This window comes from Boleophthalmus pectinirostris, unplaced genomic scaffold (genome assembly GCF_026225935.1).
Source record: "Boleophthalmus pectinirostris isolate CB_2022bp ecotype Guang Dong unplaced genomic scaffold, ASM2622593v1 HiC_scaffold_1, whole genome shotgun sequence".
Taxonomy (NCBI): domain Eukaryota; kingdom Metazoa; phylum Chordata; class Actinopteri; order Gobiiformes; family Gobiidae; genus Boleophthalmus; species Boleophthalmus pectinirostris.
In genome coordinates this window covers 15,037,234-15,055,180 of record NW_026570970.1, presented here as the reverse complement: position 1 = coordinate 15,055,180, position 17,947 = coordinate 15,037,234, and the positions used below count along the sequence as shown (strand labels likewise).

Here is a 17,947-nt window from a genome sequence, read left to right as displayed (position 1 = left end):
TGGCTGCTATGTTTGATTTTTGGTTCTGTTTCATGACCAGTGGTGGAACATAACAAAGTAAAAGTTGTAAAGCACTGTACTCAAGTTTAAATTTCAGGTATCTAGGCATCTTTACAGTGGATACTTTTTATTTTTACTTCACTACATTTGAGAGCAAGTATCTGTACTTTCTACTCCAATACTTTTATGAACAGTCCTGAAACGTAAAAGTATTATTTATTATAGTTTGAGACCTGCTGAAAAGGCTGAAGGTTTATTTATAACGCTTTCATAATTCAAGCAAGAAACAATTGAGTATTTTTTTTATTCCAATATCTGTACTTTTACTTAAAGGTGCACTGTGTAACTTTTCCAGTAGAGGGTCTGTCAACTGCTTGTTTCTATGGATATGTTATTGCTCTGCCTGGAATCTTCCACAGTGTGACATTAAATAATTCTACCTTACAAGTATTCAGTTACAAGTGGTTTTATAGCTGGTATTGTGACTATGAGCAGGATCACCTCTCCACAGATCTGACCTGTGACTTGATCTACTTTGATCTCCATGATAATAGAAAGGTTTAATATCACACTGTGAAACATTCCAGACAAAGCGATAACATTTTCATGGAGAAAAGCATTTCACGGGCCCTCCACCAGAAAAGTTACACAATGCACCTTTAAGTAATAAAATGTAGTACTTCTTCCACCACTGTATGTGACGTGAGACGTGTGTGTTAGTTTTATTTTATTGTTTCTGTTTTGTTAATGCTTGGCTTTCACTCTTGCAGCCAGTGAGCCTCCTGTCACGATGCCCCCTGCATGTAGGTGCAGGAATGGTGGAACCTGCTACTTTGATGAGGAGGCTCTTCCAAAGTGCAAGTGAGTCTGGCTGCAGGGGTCTTCATCAGGAAAAGTCATCACATCTCTGTGTTTTGTTTTTTTGTTTACATTTACTCTTGGTTTGAGCATTTTGAGATGATTATTGTGTGTATTTTGCAGATGTCCTTATGGTTATCTGGGCAGTTATTGTGAAAAGGGGAAAATGACAAGTGCTCCAGCTGGGACAGGTATGTTCACATACAGGGGTGAAAGGTAAAGAGGTACAAGTAGTAAAGTACTGTACTTAAGTAGAATTTTTCGGTGACTGAACTTTACTTAAGTAAATTTTACAGTGGGTAGTTTTTTGCTTTTACTTCACTACATTTGAAAGTAAGTACTCCACACAAGAACTTCTACATTTTTAACTGGACTAAAAAGTAAAAAGTAATTTTCATATGATTTTAGAGAGTATTTTTTACCATGTTTGTGGCAACATCTTGACTAACAGTTTTGAATTTAATCAGCTTAGAGCAAACAAAACTAAATACACAAAATTCATAAGAAAAATTAAGAAATTGATTCATATTGCAGCTGTTGATCAAACAAATTAACAAAACTTGTGTGTAATACTTTTACTTATACTTGAGTAATTTTTTTACCTCTCCTTTTACTTAAGTAACAAACTTGAGTGCTTCTTCATTCACCATTTTACACATACGACACAACTAAATTAGATACATTTCTGCAACTAAGTAAGCAGTATGGAGGATGTATCCCTTAAATACATAGCTGTTATTATTATTATTGTTATAATATCATTACTTTTATGATTTGCAGCCGTGGCAGTTCTACTTGCAGTCCTTATCATCATCATTACTGGTGCTCTGGCTGTTGGGGTTTTCCTCAACTACAAAAGGACAGGATCCTTTATTCCATCAATGCCCAAGTTACCAAGGTATGGGCTTTTATCTATCTATCTAATTCTATCAATATGAAGGACATTATTGTGTTATTTTGTTTTTATTTGTATATGTTTAAGTAATTTTTATTTTTTAGCCTATTTGTGTTGTAAAATATTAAAATAAATAAAAAATATCTGCAGGACATACAATACACATGCATAAAACCCTTGAGCTGATTAAAGTTTCCGCTTGCTTTTTCCCCATATGCAGCCTGAGCAGTCTGGTGAAATCTGCGGACACGGGGAATGGCGTGACTTTTCGTTCAGGTGAAAACGTGGACCTTGGGCCGACCCATATTGGAGTGTCATTTATTGACACAGCCATGCAGATGGTGAGTTCAGGACTTGACCTTTATCCTATTCAGTAACTTAAAATGTAACATCAGCAGTTTAATTAAAAACAAGAGTTAGGTTCATAATTTATTAACTGATGCCAGCTGCTCAGTCAGATTAAGGTGCACTGTGTAACTTTCTTGGTGGAGGGCCCATTAAATTATTTTCTCCATGGAGATGTTATTGCTTTGTCTGGAATGTTTCACACACAGTATGGCATTAAAACTTTCTGTCTTCATGTAGACTAAACCAGACCAAGTTACAGGTCAGATCTGTTGAGAGGTGACTCCACTCACAGTCAGAATACCTGTTTTTGTAGGTATTCTGAGCTATAAAACCACTTGTAATTGAGTAAATGTAAAGTATAGCTGTTTAATGTCATACTGTGGAACATTCCAGGCAGAGCAGTGACATATCCATAGAAACAAGCAGGTGACAGACACCCATCCACAAAGTTACATAGTGCAGTGTTTTAATTAAGGTGACATCCTTTATCAAATGTAAAACGTTACTACTTTTGTACAGGATGATAATTTTGCACTGGAAGATGGAAGGCAACCAATGACCTTTGAGAATCCTTTATACGCCAATGCAGCAGGAGACCCAGCTGTTATTCATGCCACACAGGTACTTTTTTAAAATTGTTACAGCAATTTCTTATAGGACCTAATCTTAAAGGTCCTATATTATGGAAAAATGTACTCTTGTGAGCTTTAAACCATGTTAGAATGTTGTTATCTCATCATAAACATACCTGGAGTTATGTTTTGTTTGTGTAATCCTTTATTATTAGTCTGTCTACATGTCCAAAGCTCAAAATGCTCTGTTCCACCTTGTGATGTCATATAATTGTGGTTTTCAGATTAACAGCTATCTCTTACCTTTTGTTTAGTAGAGACTGGCAATTCTGTGCTGAAATTATCCAATGATTCTAGTGAAGGTGTATGGAGTTTAAAAACACAGTGGAGCACTTCCTGTATTACCACATGACATCACAAGGTGGAACAAAGTGATTTCAGTTTAAGAAAATAATTCAGGTTAAATATACAGGATTTGTGTGTTAAACATGTGTGAATGAAACAAAACACAACTCCGGGACTGTTTGTGAAGAAGAAACAACATTATAACATAGCTCAGAAAATACTGTAATATGGGCACTTTAAAGCGAGCTCAGATTATTCTCTCTCTCTCTCTTGTTTACAGGTCACAGTCAATGTGAGCAGTGATCCACTGGCAAACAACTTTGTGAACCCAGTGTATCACGGAGAACGAGGTGTGGCTGTGGTGAATACTGCTGAAAGCTCTGCATCTGAAAAGGTACTGTTAATAAGAGTGTGACATTGTTTATTCCATGTACATGTTATAGACTGGATATATAAATGGACATAGATAACGTGTTTCAAAAAGGAAGTGAACATGGGGGCGCCTCTGGCTCCATCAACTCTGGCTCCAATTGACTTGACATTGAAAAACTGTCGCCTCGCTGCAGTGAGCCTCCTCATTTTGGTCTTAAAATGTGTTGTATTAACCCCCTCTACAAAATCCTGGTGTTCACAAACAGCAGAGGCAGGGAGCTGCTGGTATCCATGTGACTAAGGGTGCACTTCAAAAAGAAAAATATCAGGCACTCACTTAGTTACAAAAATATTTAAAACGTTTATTGTGAAAGTACGTGGCATTGAAGTGATCACACTGGACGCCAGAGGTGGGGACATGATCCAGCGCCTTGTTCTCAAGGCCACGGAGTACCCAGACCTAAATGAAGACTTCAATCTCTCCTGCTACCTATAACTTCAATTTGCATGGAAATGTTAAACAAAAAATCTGCTCTAAGTAAAAACAGTCCAATTTGACTGCCCTTGAATGCTCTCCCTAAAAACGGTCCCTTTTAAAATTAAAAATAAATTAAAAAAGTGACTGCCCTCTAGTGCCCTCAATGAAACTGTCCTGAAATGAAGAAGTTACTACTCCATGTGCCCAATCAGAAGTGAAGCCTCCACCCTGCATACCTGGAGTGTGTGCACTTAAACTTGTCACCTCTCATTCACTATTACACCCTGAAGGAGGCACAAGCCGACACATCACGCTTCCTGCCTGCTCACAATAAAGGCTTTTAAATATTTTGTAACAAAATTCCTGGTGTTTTTTGCAATTTTGTCCATACATAAATTCCTATTATAATATTGAACTATTCTTAATATAGAACTCAAATTCGCTCCTATAACTGCAAGCCTCGGTGAGCTTCATTTGACTGGAGCCAAAAGCTATGGNCAACTGAAATGTCTCAAACTGCCTGATTGTGGGGTCTGCTGTAAAATATATACAACCTATAGATTTTGTATTTCATTTAAAGGTGAACTGTGTAATTTTTCTGGTGAAGGGTCTGTCACCTGCTTGTTTCTATGGAGATATTTCTGTTTTTCCATAATTATAACACATTATGGACATAAACTTGGAGAAGCAAGCCTGCACATGGTAAAAAAAATCATGTTTTTAAGGTATTTATGAGCTATAAACACCTGTGATTGAATGAAAACAAGGGGGATATGTTTAATGCCATACTGTGGAACTTTCCAGGCAAAGAAATAAGATCTCCATGGAGACAAGCAAGTTACACCACCATCTTAAAAGTTACATAGTGCACCTTTAATTTATTTAAGTAATTTGAGTGAAAAAACATGTTTTGTCTTACATTGACGGCACTGACTAGTGACTCGACCCTTCATCTGGGACGCACTGGATTGAAACGTATGGATTTATTTTATTACTTAACATTACTTAAAGGTTTTTTAATGCAAGGTCAACAGAAGAACCGTAAATATCTAGAAAATAGATTTTAAAAAGTACTGAGCAGAACACACATACTTTGCAGAATAGTACTTAGTGACTGGAGCAATACATTAACTGGCCACAATGGGGTGCCCTAAGATAAAGATTTCTCATACAGACCATCAAAGTTAAGCTGTTTCTTCTTATTCCAGGGCAGCTGTGGCTACAAAAGCAGTTTACCACTTCAGAATATCAAAAAGACGTCCTGGGATTTTAGACTATGGACTGAATAATAATAATAATGAAATGCACTATATTAATCTCAAGCATCCACACATTTTACATTTTGCATAATATACATAGATTCTGTACACATGTCTGTATTTTATATTCTGTGTAATTCTCAAGTAAAATTTTATATTCTGTGCACAGGTCTGTGGGGTCTGGTCAATAATGCCGTATTTCCATCCCCGCTGGTCCAACCGAGTGGATGAAGCTCGAGGATTTCACCAAGATTCTGGATGTGAATCTTTTGGGTGTTATTGATGTAACTCTTCACTTTCTGCCCCTCCTGAAAAAGCCAAGGCAGAGTGGTCAACGTGGCCAGCATTTTTGGCCGACTGTCTCTCATAGGAGGAGGTACTGTCTGTCCAAGTACGGTGTGGAGGCTTTTTCTGACAGTCTCAGGTACCCAAACTATGACTTATTTATTTAGTTTAATCACAGGTATATTCTGACATTATTCCACAAACCGTCATATTTAAATGTGCATTATATTGTGTAACTTCTCTGGTGGAGGGTCCACCACCGTCTTGTTTCTGTGGATATGTCATTGCTTCGCCTAGAATGTTTCACAGTACGACATTAAACAGCTCTACCTTACATTTATCAAATTACAGGTGGTTTTATAGCTCAAAAATACCTTAAAAAGCAGGCATTCTGACTGTGGGTGGGGTTACCTCTTCGCAGATCTGACCTGTAACTTGGTCTGGTTTGATCTGTATGAAGATAAAAAGGTTTAATGTCATACTGTGAGACATTCCAGACAAAGCAATGAAGACAAGCATTTGACAGACCCTCCACCAGTGGAAGTCAGTGGTGCAAAATTTAAGGTTTTCTGTACAATTGTTCCAGAGGCCCACCCCTTTAAAAGATATAAACAATTTCATAATGTTTGTTCTGATTTTCTTTTTTTATAAACATGTCCGTATCTCTGAGCTCATATTAGCTTTTTGGGATTTTAAACATGTTCTGTAATGATTTCAGTCACCGTGGCGACGATACATAAACCAGAAATTTTAAAATGTTTTCTTTTCCAGGTTAGATATGCATCACTTCGGCATAAAAGTGAGCATTATTGAGCCAGGATTTTTCAAAACCGCTGTGACCAGTTCCGAAGCTATTAAGAGTGATGTCCAAAGACTGTGGAATCGCCTGCCACAAGAAGTCAAGGACAGCTATGGGGAAGATTACATGCAAAGATGTAAGCAAAACTGTCTACAAATGATTAAAGGTGCACTGTGTAACTTTTCTGATGGAGGGTCCACCATGCTACTGCCTTATCCCGGTAGGGCATTAAACACATCCATCTTGCATTTGCTCAATTACATGGATTTTACTGACCTAAAATTTTGGATTCTTACTATGAGTGGGCTCGCTTCTCCACAGATCTGAAATGCAACTTGACCCTGTCTCCATAGAGATAATCAGCTCAGTTTTATTTCTTTACAATATTACTTCACTTTATTTAACAACTTCACTTCACTTTACTTTACTTTACAATTTACTTCAATTTACTTTACAACTTTACTTCACTTCACTTTACAACTTTACTTCACTTTACAACTTTACTTCACTTTACAACTTTACTTCTCTTTACAACTTCACTTTACTTTACAACTTTACTTACAACTTAAATTCACTTTACTTTACAACTTTACTTCACTTTTCAACTTTACCAATTTACTTCACTTTACTTTACAAATGTACTTCACTTTACAACTTTACTTCACTTTACAATTTACTTCACTTTACTTTACAATTTACTTTCTTTACTTTACTTACTTACAATTTTACTTCACTTTAACTTTACTTACTTACTTTACAACTTTACTTCACTTTACCAATTGATTTCACTTTACTTTACAAATTTACTTCACTTTACCAATTTATTTCACTTTACTTTACAACTTTACTTCACTTTACTGTACAACTTTACTTCATTTTACTTTACATCTTTACTTCACTTTACTGTACAACTTTACTTCACTTACCAATTTATTTAACTTAACTTTACAAATTTACTTCACTTTACTGTACAACTTTATTTCACTTTACTTTATAACTTTACTTCACTTTTCTTCACAATTTTACTTAACAACTTTACTTCACTTTGCAACTTTACTTAATTTTACTTAACAACTTTACTTCACTTTATTTTACAACTTTACTTCACTTTACTTAACAATTTTACTTAACAACTTAACTTCATTTTACTTTACAACTTTACTTTACTTGTCGACAAAAGTACTGCACACAGATTAAAGAGAACACAAAACAACTTCAAACTAAGTTAAAAGCCAAGGAAAAAGTGAGTCTTTAGGAGGGACTTAAAAGAATTATTATATATAAATAAATGACGGACCCTTCAACAGAAAAGTTAAAGGGTGCATCTTTAAATGGCCCATATTACGCTATTTTTTGAGTTGTTATAATGTAGTTCATCATAAACAGACCTGGAGTTGTGTTTTGTTTCATTCACACACATCCTACATATTTAGCTTTATTGAATATTTTTGTCTTCCATTTTAGATTCAAAATCCCAGGACTTCACTTTGGACCTCCTTTGTAGTTCAGACCTCTCTAAAGTGACTAACTGTATGGAGCACGCCCTGACTGCGTACTACCCTAGGACCAGATATGGGGCAGGCTGGGATGCAAAGTTCGTCTGGATTCCTCTGTCCTACCTCCCATCTTTTATGGCAGATTTTGTGGTTAAAGTACTTGTTCCTGCGCCCAAAGGTTTATGAAAAAGTGACAGTGGAAGCAAACAAGGCAGGAAAGTGTTTAAGTTCCTGAATAAAATAAATATTCTACTTGTACTAGTTGTATTTTAATCAACCCATATTACACAATTTTATAATGTTGTTTCTTCATCACAAACAGACCTGGATTTATGTTTGGTTTCAGTCACACATTTAACTCATAAACCCCACATATTTAGTCTGAGTTCTTCTCCTAAACAGAAAATGCTCTGTTCCACTGTTCCACCTTGTGATGTCAGAAAGTGCTCCACTGTGTCTTTAAACTCCACACACCTTCACTAGAATCACTTGGATCTTTTTTTTTTTTTTTTAATTGCCAATCTCTACGGAACTAAAGGTAAATGTAGCTGTTAACTTGAAAACTACCTCATTATGACATCGCAAGGTGGAACAGAGTATTTAGAGGTTTGTAGATGTAGACAGACTAATAAAAAATATATTAACATGATTAAAAGCTCACAAGAATCAATTTTGTGCAATATAGGACCTTTAAGTCTAAGAATAAGTACTGTAAAAGTACTAGTGTAAGTTGCCTATACCTTGAAATAGAATATATGTTGTGATAATAACTGCAGTAGTAGTATTAGGAGTAGTAGTAGATACATCAGAGGTGGGACCAAGTCATCGTTTTACAAGTCTCAAGTAAGTCTCAAGTCTTTGACCTCAAGTCCCAGGTCAATGACAAGAAAGTCCAAGTCAAGTTTCGAGTCACTGGCTTATAAGTCCAAGTCGTCTGCTTTGAGCTTCAAGTCATTTCAAGTCTTTAAACCAAAATACCAAATATAGATTAGATTTTTGCAATTTACATGACTTTTATGATAAATTGTACTTAAAAAGTCATAGTATATTTATGTATGAGTATTTATAGAGTAAATAAGAGTTGTAGAAATGCAATTTTTTCCTTTTTAAATGTTTTGACAAGATCTTAGAGTGAATCATTGGTCAGAATAGAAGAAATTCAGATTTAAAAGTGGTTCTCAAGTCTTCTCAAGTCACAGGCCTCAAGTCTGAGTCAAGTCCCAAGTCACTGACCTACAAATCCAAATCGAGTCCCAAGTCTTAGTCCATTTTATCAAGTCAAGTCTCAAGTGATAAAAACAGTCTGTCAAACAAGGTCTGTCTCAAGTCCAAGTCACGACTTGCAAGTCCCCACCTTTGGGATTCATACTTTTTACCTCATGTGAAAAGTTGACATTTTGTCCTTTAACTCCATGTAATGATGTGTAAAAAGTTCAAACTACTTTACAAAATAAGAAATTTATTCATTCAGTTTCAGCAGCAGCGATTTACAAATGGAATAATTCTGGGATGATCAGAGAGTTGTTCTTATTCAGATACAAAACAATCATTGCAAAAACATCTAAAAACGAACTTTTAACAATGTTTTTTTTTTTTAACAAACATATATGTAAATTTGTTTTTTTTTAATGCAAAACATTCAAGTATTTTTGGCCAGAGTAAATGTCAATATGAACAGTTAGTGATTTTTAAGCCCTGATATGAGGTATATATATATATATATATATATGTATAGATAAACGTTTTATGCAAAAAAAATGTATCTAGATTTCTTCATGGCAACTTCATTATAAGTACTGTACAAATTTCAGTAGAACTATTCATATAAATCTATATGAAACAGGACTTCAAACTTACATCTTCAAATTTACAAATATACAACATATTAACAAATCTATGAGCAGCGTCAGTGCAAAGATATACATAAAGTACATCAGAATAAAGGACACAAAAAAAACAAAAATTGGCATAAGACATTTTCGAAGGCATAGTCATTCATACAAGAAACCTCTCATTTATAGAAACATATTTCTCTCCAACAATAATTTGAGTTTTGTACACAGGCTGCATAAAAAAATAAATTCTGTGCAAAGTGTGTGTTTTTATTTGTTCCCATGGTCCAGACAAGTGTTATACATCACTGTCCTCTTTGACCAGAGTGGCCGTGTCCTTGAAAGTGTCCTCAGTGGGAGAGAAGGTCATGGGACGGTCCTTCTTCTGCAGTTTGGCTGGAGGTGCAAATGGAGATGGCTCAGAGGACTCAACGCTGCCCCCCACAGGCTTCTCATCTTTCATCTACAACACAAACAGACCAATATGTTAAAGGAGCACTATGTAACTTTTTGATTGAGGGTCCTAAAGCAAAGCAATAACAACATCCATGGAGAAAATAGTTTGACGGGCCCTCCACCAGGAAAGTTACACAATGCACCTTTAACAAATGTAGGACAAAATATATTTATATAAACATAAATATATAAATCTACCTCTGAATATGAAGGGTTTTCAAATGTGGTTCCCGGCCTCAGTTTTCTTTTGAATTGGCTCCACTTTGACTCCTACAAACAGACAATAGACGGTGTAAAGAAGTGGACTAAGCGAAAGTCACCCATAGCTTTTAGCTCCAGTCAAATGAAGCTCACCGAGGCTTGCAGTTATAGGAGCGAATTTGAGTTCTATATTAAGAATAGTTCAATATTATAATAGGAATTTATGTATGGACAAAATTTCAAAAAACACCAGGAATTTTGTTACAAAATATTTAAAAGCCTTTATTGTGAGCAGGCAGGAAGCGTGATGTGTCGGCTTGTGCCTCCTTCAGGGTGTAATAGTGAATGAGAGGTGACAAGTTTAAGTGCACACACTCCAGGTATGCAGGGTGGAGGCTTCACTTCTGATTGGGCACATGGAGTAGTAACTTCTTCATTTCAGGACAGTTTCATTGAGGGCACTAGAGGGCAGTCACTTTTTTAATTTATTTTTAATTTTAAAAGGGACCGTTTTTAGGGAGAGCATTCAAGGGCAGTCAAATTGGACTGTTTTTTACTTAGGAGCAGATTTTTTGTTTAACATTTCCATGCAAATTGAAGTTATAGGTAGCAGGAGAGATTGAAGTCTTCATTTAGGTCTGGGTACTCCGTGGCCTTGAGAACAAGGCGCTGGATCATGTCCCCACCTCTGGCGTCCAGTGTGATCACTTCAATGCCACGTACTTTCACAATAAACGTTTTAAATATTTTGTAACTAAGTGAGTGCCTGATATTTTTCTTTTTGAAGTGCACCCTTAGTCACATGGATACCAGCAGCTCCCTGCCTCTGCTGTTTGTGAACACCAGGATTTTGTAGAGGGGGTTAATACAACACATTTTAAGACCAAAATGAGGAGGCTCACTGCAGCGAGGCGACAGTTTTTCAATGTCAAGTCAATTGGAGCCAGAGTTGATGGAGCCAGAGGCGCCCCCATGTTCACTTCCTTTTTGAAACACGTTATCTATGTCCATTTATATATCCAGTCTATAACATGTACATGGAATAAACAATGTCACACTGTTATTAACAGTACCTTTTCAGATGCAGAGCTTTCAGCAGTATTCACCACAGCCACACCTCGTTCTCCGTGATACACTGGGTTCACAAAGTTGTTTGCCAGTGGATCACTGCTCACATTGACTGTGACCTGTAAACAAGAGAGAGAGAGAGAATAATCTGAGCTCGCTTTAAAGTGCCCATATTACAGTATTTTCTGAGCTATGTTATAATGTTGTTTCTTCTTCACAAACAGTCCCGGAGTTGTGTTTTGTTTCATTCACACATGTTTAACACACAAATCCTGTATATTTAACCTGAATTATTTTCTTAAACTGAAATCACTTTGTTCCACCTTGTGATGTCATGTGGTAATACAGGAAGTGCTCCACTGTGTTTTTAAACTCCATACACCTTCACTAGAATCATTGGATAATTTCAGCACAGAATTGCCAGTCTCTACTAAACAAAAGGTAAGAGATAGCTGTTAATCTGAAAACCACAATTATATGACATCACAAGGTGGAACAGAGCATTTTGAGCTTTGGACATGTAGACAGACTAATAATAAAGGATTACACAAACAAAACATAACTCCAGGTATGTTTATGATGAGATAACAACATTCTAACATGGTTTAAAGCTCACAAGAGTACATTTTTCCATAATATAGGACCTTTAAGATTAGGTCCTATAAGAAATTGCTGTAACAATTTTAAAAAGTACCTGTGTGGCATGAATAACAGCTGGGTCTCCTGCTGCATTGGCGTATAAAGGATTCTCAAAGGTCATTGGTTGCCTTCCATCTTCCAGTGCAAAATTATCATCCTGTACAAAAGTAGTAACGTTTTACATTTGATAAAGGATGTCACCTTAATTAAAACACTGCACTATGTAACTTTGTGGATGGGTGTCTGTCACCTGCTTGTTTCTATGGATATGTCACTGCTCTGCCTGGAATGTTCCACAGTATGACATTAAACAGCTATACTTTACATTTACTCAATTACAAGTGGTTTTATAGCTCAGAATACCTACAAAAACAGGTATTCTGACTGTGAGTGGAGTCACCTCTCAACAGATCTGACCTGTAACTTGGTCTGGTTTAGTCTACATGAAGACAGAAAGTTTTAATGCCATACTGTGTGTGAAACATTCCAGACAAAGCAATAACATCTCCATGGAGAAAATAATTTAATGGGCCCTCCACCAAGAAAGTTACACAGTGCACCTTAATCTGACTGAGCAGCTGGCATCAGTTAATAAATTATGAACCTAACTCTTGTTTTTAATTAAACTGCTGATGTTACATTTTAAGTTACTGAATAGGATAAAGGTCAAGTCCTGAACTCACCATCTGCATGGCTGTGTCAATAAATGACACTCCAATATGGGTCGGCCCAAGGTCCACGTTTTCACCTGAACGAAAAGTCACGCCATTCCCCGTGTCCGCAGATTTCACCAGACTGCTCAGGCTGCATATGGGGAAAAACAAGCGGAAACTTTAATCAGCTCAAGGGTTTTATGCATGTGTATTGTATGTCCTGCAGATATTTTTTATTTATTTTAATATTTTACAACACAAATAGGCTAAAAAATAAAAATTACTTAAACATATACAAATAAAAACAAAATAACACAATAATGTCCTTCATATTGATAGAATTAGATAGATAGATAAAAGCCCATACCTTGGTAACTTGGGCATTGATGGAATAAAGGATCCTGTCCTTTTGTAGTTGAGGAAAACCCCAACAGCCAGAGCACCAGTAATGATGATGATAAGGACTGCAAGTAGAACTGCCACGGCTGCAAATCATAAAAGTAATGATATTATAACAATAATAATAATAACAGCTATGTATTTAAGGGATACATCCTCCATACTGCTTACTTAGTTGCAGAAATGTATCTAATTTAGTTGTGTCGTATGTGTAAAATGGTGAATGAAGAAGCACTCAAGTTTGTTACTTAAGTAAAAGGAGAGGTAAAAAAATTACTCAAGTATAAGTAAAAGTATTACACACAAGTTTTGTTAATTTGTTTGATCAACAGCTGCAATATGAATCAATTTCTTAATTTTTCTTATGAATTTTGTGTATTTAGTTTTGTTTGCTCTAAGCTGATTAAATTCAAAACTGTTAGTCAAGATGTTGCCACAAACATGGTAAAAAATACTCTCTAAAATCATATGAAAATTACTTTTTACTTTTGAGTCCAGTTAAAAATGTAGAAGTTCTTGTGTGGAGTACTTACTTTCAAATGTAGTGAAGTAAAAGCAAAAAACTACCCACTGTAAAATTTACTTAAGTAAAGTTCAGTCACCGAAAAATTCTACTTAAGTACAGTACTTTACTACTTGTACCTCTTTACCTTTCACCCCTGTATGTGAACATACCTGTCCCAGCTGGAGCACTTGTCATTTTCCCCTTTTCACAATAACTGCCCAGATAACCATAAGGACATCTGCAAAATACACACAATAATCATCTCAAAATGCTCAAACCAAGAGTAAATGTAAAAACAAAAAAACAAAACACAGAGATGTGATGACTTTTCCTGATGAAGACCCCTGCAGCCAGACTCACTTGCACTTTGGAAGAGCCTCCTCATCAAAGTAGCAGGTTCCACCATTCCTGCACCTACATGCAGGGGGCATCGTGACAGGAGGCTCACTGGCTGCAAGAGTGAAAGCCAAGCATTAACAAAACAGAAACAATAAAATAAAACTAACACACACGTCTCACGTCACATACAGTGGTGGAAGAAGTACTACATTTTATTACTTAAAGGTGCATTGTGTAACTTTTCTGGTGGAGGGCCCGTGAAATGCTTTTCTCCATGAAAATGTTATCGCTTTGTCTGGAATGTTTCACAGTGTGATATTAAACCTTTCTATTATCATGGAGATCAAAGTAGATCAAGTCACAGGTCAGATCTGTGGAGAGGTGATCCTGCTCATAGTCACAATACCAGCTATAAAACCACTTGTAACTGAATACTTGTAAGGTAGAATTATTTAATGTCACACTGTGGAAGATTCCAGGCAGAGCAATAACATATCCATAGAAACAAGCAGTTGACAGACCCTCTACTGGAAAAGTTACACAGTGCACCTTTAAGATACACAAACAAAACATAACTCCAGGTATTTATGATGAGATAACAACATTCTAGACATGGCTTTATTTTTTTGGGACAGGTATGTTCACATACAGGGGTGAAAGGTAAAGAGGTACAAGTAGTAAAGTACTGTACGTTAAGTAGAATTTTTCGGTGATGAACTTTACTTAAGTAAATTTTACAGTGGGTAGTTTTTTTGCTTTTACTTCACTACATTTGAAAGTAAGTACTCCACACAAGAACTTCTACATTTTTTAACTGGACTCAAAAGTAAAAAGTAATTTTCATATGATTTTAGAGAGTATTTTTTACCATGTTTTGTGGCAACATCTTGACTAACAGTTTGAATTTAATCAGCTTAGAGCAAACAAAACTAAATACACAAAATTCATAAGAAAAATTAAGAAATTGATTCATATTGCAGCTGTTGATCAAACAAATTAACAAAACTTGTGTGTAATACTTTTACTTTATACTTGAGTAATTTTTTTACCTCTCCTTTTACTTAAGTAACAAACTTGAGTGCTTCTTCATTCACCATTTTACACATACGACACAACTAAATTAGATACATTTCTGCAACTAAGTAAGCAGTATGGAGGATGTATCCCTTAAATACATAGCTGTTATTATTATTATTGTTTATAATATCATTACTTTTATGATTTGCAGCCGTGGCAGTTCTACTTGCAGTCCTTATCATCATCATTACTGGTGCTCTGGCTGTTGGGGTTTTCCTCAACTACAAAAGGACAGGATCCTTTATTCCATCAATGCCCAAGTTACCAAGGTATGGGCTTTTTATCTATCTATTATCTATCTAATTCTATCAATATGAAGGACATTATTGTGTTATTTTGTTTTTATTTGTATTATGTTTAAGTAAATTTTTATTTTTTAGCCTATTTGTGTTGTAAAATATTAAAATAAATAAAAAATATCTGCAGGACATACAATACACATGCATAAAACCCTTGAGCTGATTAAAGTTTCCGCTTGTTTTTCCCACATATGCAGCCTGAGCAGTCTGGTGAAATCTGCGGACACGGGGAATGGCGTGACTTTTCGTTCAGGTGAAAAACGTGGACCTTGGGCCGACCCATATTGGAGTGTCATTTATTGACACAGCCATGCAGATGGTGAGTTCAGGACTTGACCTTTATCCTATTCAGTAACTTAAAATGTAACATCAGCAGTTTAATTAAAAAACAAGAGTTAGGTTCATAATTTATTAACTGATGCCAGCTGCTCAGTCAGATTAAGGTGCACTGTGTAACTTTCTTGTGGAGGGCCCATTAAATTATTTTCTCCATGGAGATGTTATTGCTTTGTCTGGAATGTTTCACACACAGTATGGCATTAAAACTTTCTGTCTTCATGTAGACTAAACCAGACCAAGTTACAGGTCAGATCTGTTGAGAGGTGACTGCACTCACAGTCAGAATACCTGTTTTTGTAGGTATTCTGAGCTAAAACCACTTGTAATTGAGTAAATGTAAAGTATAGCTGTTTAATGTCATACTGTGGAACATTCCAGGCAGAGCAGTGACATATCCATAGAAACAAGCAGGTGACAGACACCCATCCACAAAGTTACATAGTGCAGTGTTTTAATTAAGGTGACATCCTTTATCAAATGTAAAACGTTACTACTTTTGTACAGGATGATAATTTTGCACTGGAAGATGGAAGGCAACCAATGACCTTTGAGAATCCTTTATACGCCAATGCAGCAGGAGACCCAGCTGTTATTCATGCCACACAGGTACTTTTTAAAATTGTTACAGCAATTTCTTATAGGACCTAATCTTAAAGGTCCTATATTATGGAAAAAATGTACTCTTGTGAGCTTTAAACCATGTTAGAATGTTGTTATCTCATCATAAACATACCTGGAGTTATGTTTTGTTTGTGTAATCCTTTATTATTAGTCTGTCTACATGTCCAAAGCTCAAAATGCTCTGTTCCACCTTGTGATGTCATATAATTGTGGTTTTCAGATTAACAGCTATCTCTTACCTTTTGTTTAGTAGAGACTGGCAATTCTGTGCTGAAATTTATCCAATGATTCTAGTGAAGGTGTATGGATTTTAAAAACACAGTGGAGCACTTCCTGTATTACCACATGACATCACAAGGTGGAACAAAGTGATTTCAGTTTAAGAAAATAATTCAGGTTAAATATACAGGATTTGTGTGTGTTAAACATGTGTGAATGAAACAAAACACAACTCCGGGACTGTTTGTGAAGAAGAAACAACATTATAACATAGCTCAGAAAATACTGTAATATGGGCACTTTAAAGCGAGCTCAGATTATTCTCTCTCTCTCTCTTGTTTACAGGTCACAGTCAATGTGAGCAGTGATCCACTGGCAAACAACTTTGTGAACCCAGTGTATCACGGAGAACGAGGTGTGGCTGTGGTGAATACTGCTGAAAGCTCTGCATCTGAAAAGGTACTGTTAATAAGAGTGTGACATTGTTTATTCCATGTACATGTTATAGACTGGATATATAAATGGACATAGATAACGTGTTTCAAAAAGGAAAGTGAACATGGGGGCGCCTCTGGCTCCATCAACTCTGGCTCCAATTGACTTGACATTGAAAAACTGTCGCCTCGCTGCAGTGAGCCTCCTCATTTTGGTCTTAAAATGTGTTGTATTAACCCCCTCTACAAAATCCTGGTGTTCACAAACAGCAGAGGCAGGGAGCTGCTGGTATCCATGTGACTAAGGGTGCACTTCAAAAAGAAAAAAAATATCAGGCACTCACTTAGTTACAAAATATTTAAAAACGTTTATTGTGAAAGTACGTGGCATTGAAGTGATCACACTGGACGCCAGAGGTGGGGACATGATCCAGCGCCTTGTTCTCAAGGCCACGGAGTACCCAGACCTAAATGAAGACTTCAATCTCTCCTGCTACCTATAACTTCAATTTGCATGGAAATGTTAAACAAAAAATCTGCTCTAAGTAAAAACAGTCCAATTTGACTGCCCTTGAATGCTCTCCCTAAAAACGGTCCCTTTTAAAATAAAAAATAAATTAAAAAAGTGACTGCCCTCTAGTGCCCTCAATGAAACTGTCCTGAAATGAAGAAGTTACTACTCCATGTGCCCAATCAGAAGTGAAGCCTCCACCCTGCATACCTGGAGTGTGTGCACTTAAACTTGTCACCTCTCATTCACTATTACACCCTGAAGGAGGCACAAGCCGACACATCACGCTTCCTGCCTGCTCACAATAAAGGCTTTTAAATATTTTGAAACAAAATTCCTGGTGTTTTTTGCAATTTTGTCCATACATAAATTCCTATTATAATATTGAACTGTTCTTAATATAGAACTCAAATTCGCTCCTATAACTGCAAGCCTCGGTGAGCTTCATTTGACTGGAGCCAAAAGCTATGGGTGACTTTCGCTTAGTCCACTTCTTTACACCGTCTATTGTCTGTTTGTAGGAGTCAAAGTGGAGCCAATTCAAAAGAAAACTGAGGCCGGGAACCACATTTGAAAACCCTTCATATTCAGAGGTAGATTTATATATTTATGTTTATATAAATATATTTTGTCCTACATTTGTTAAAG

The 17,947-nt window shown here is 36.2% G+C and overlaps 2 protein-coding genes and 1 pseudogene across 2 annotated transcripts in view; 2 read left to right on the top strand and 1 right to left on the bottom strand.

Annotated features, from left to right (window-relative positions):
* Window positions 1–17,947, top strand: part of lrp2a (low density lipoprotein receptor-related protein 2a) — a 72,818-nt gene that overhangs the window by 54,570 nt on the left and 301 nt on the right. The window contains 8 exon segments of the mRNA XM_055149731.1: window positions 771–861; window positions 982–1,049; window positions 1,639–1,756; window positions 1,974–2,094; window positions 2,621–2,722; window positions 3,299–3,395; window positions 8,556–8,575; window positions 17,821–17,892. Of these exon segments, the coding sequence (XP_055005706.1) occupies window positions 771–861; window positions 982–1,049; window positions 1,639–1,756; window positions 1,974–2,094; window positions 2,621–2,722; window positions 3,299–3,395; window positions 8,556–8,575; window positions 17,821–17,892 (689 nt within the window).
* On the top strand, window positions 4,774–7,965 carry LOC129411143 (retinol dehydrogenase 7-like; annotated as a pseudogene).
* On the bottom strand, window positions 9,428–12,663 carry LOC129407735 (low-density lipoprotein receptor-related protein 2-like). The gene is made up of 5 exons (XM_055149742.1): window positions 12,587–12,663; window positions 11,959–12,038; window positions 11,270–11,383; window positions 10,194–10,265; window positions 9,428–10,002 (listed from the first exon to the last, which is right to left on the bottom strand). Exons 2-5 carry the CDS (start codon window positions 12,022–12,024, stop codon window positions 9,838–9,840), a joined length of 417 nt encoding a protein of 138 aa, XP_055005717.1. The 5' UTR covers window positions 12,025–12,038; window positions 12,587–12,663; the 3' UTR covers window positions 9,428–9,837.

Bases quoted from the DNA above. Each gene is read 5' to 3' on its own strand.
- LOC129407735 (XM_055149742.1), bottom strand. From the start codon at position 12,024: ATGACCTTTGAGAATCCTTTATACGCCAATGCAGCAGGAGACCCAGCT. The intron at 11,384-11,958 runs GTACTTTTTAAA...TCTTGTTTACAG, and splicing joins CTGTTATTCATGCCACACAG to GTCACAGTCAATGTGAGCAG. The intron at 10,266-11,269 runs GTACTGTTAATA...GTCTGTTTGTAG, and splicing joins AAAGCTCTGCATCTGAAAAG to GAGTCAAAGTGGAGCCAATT.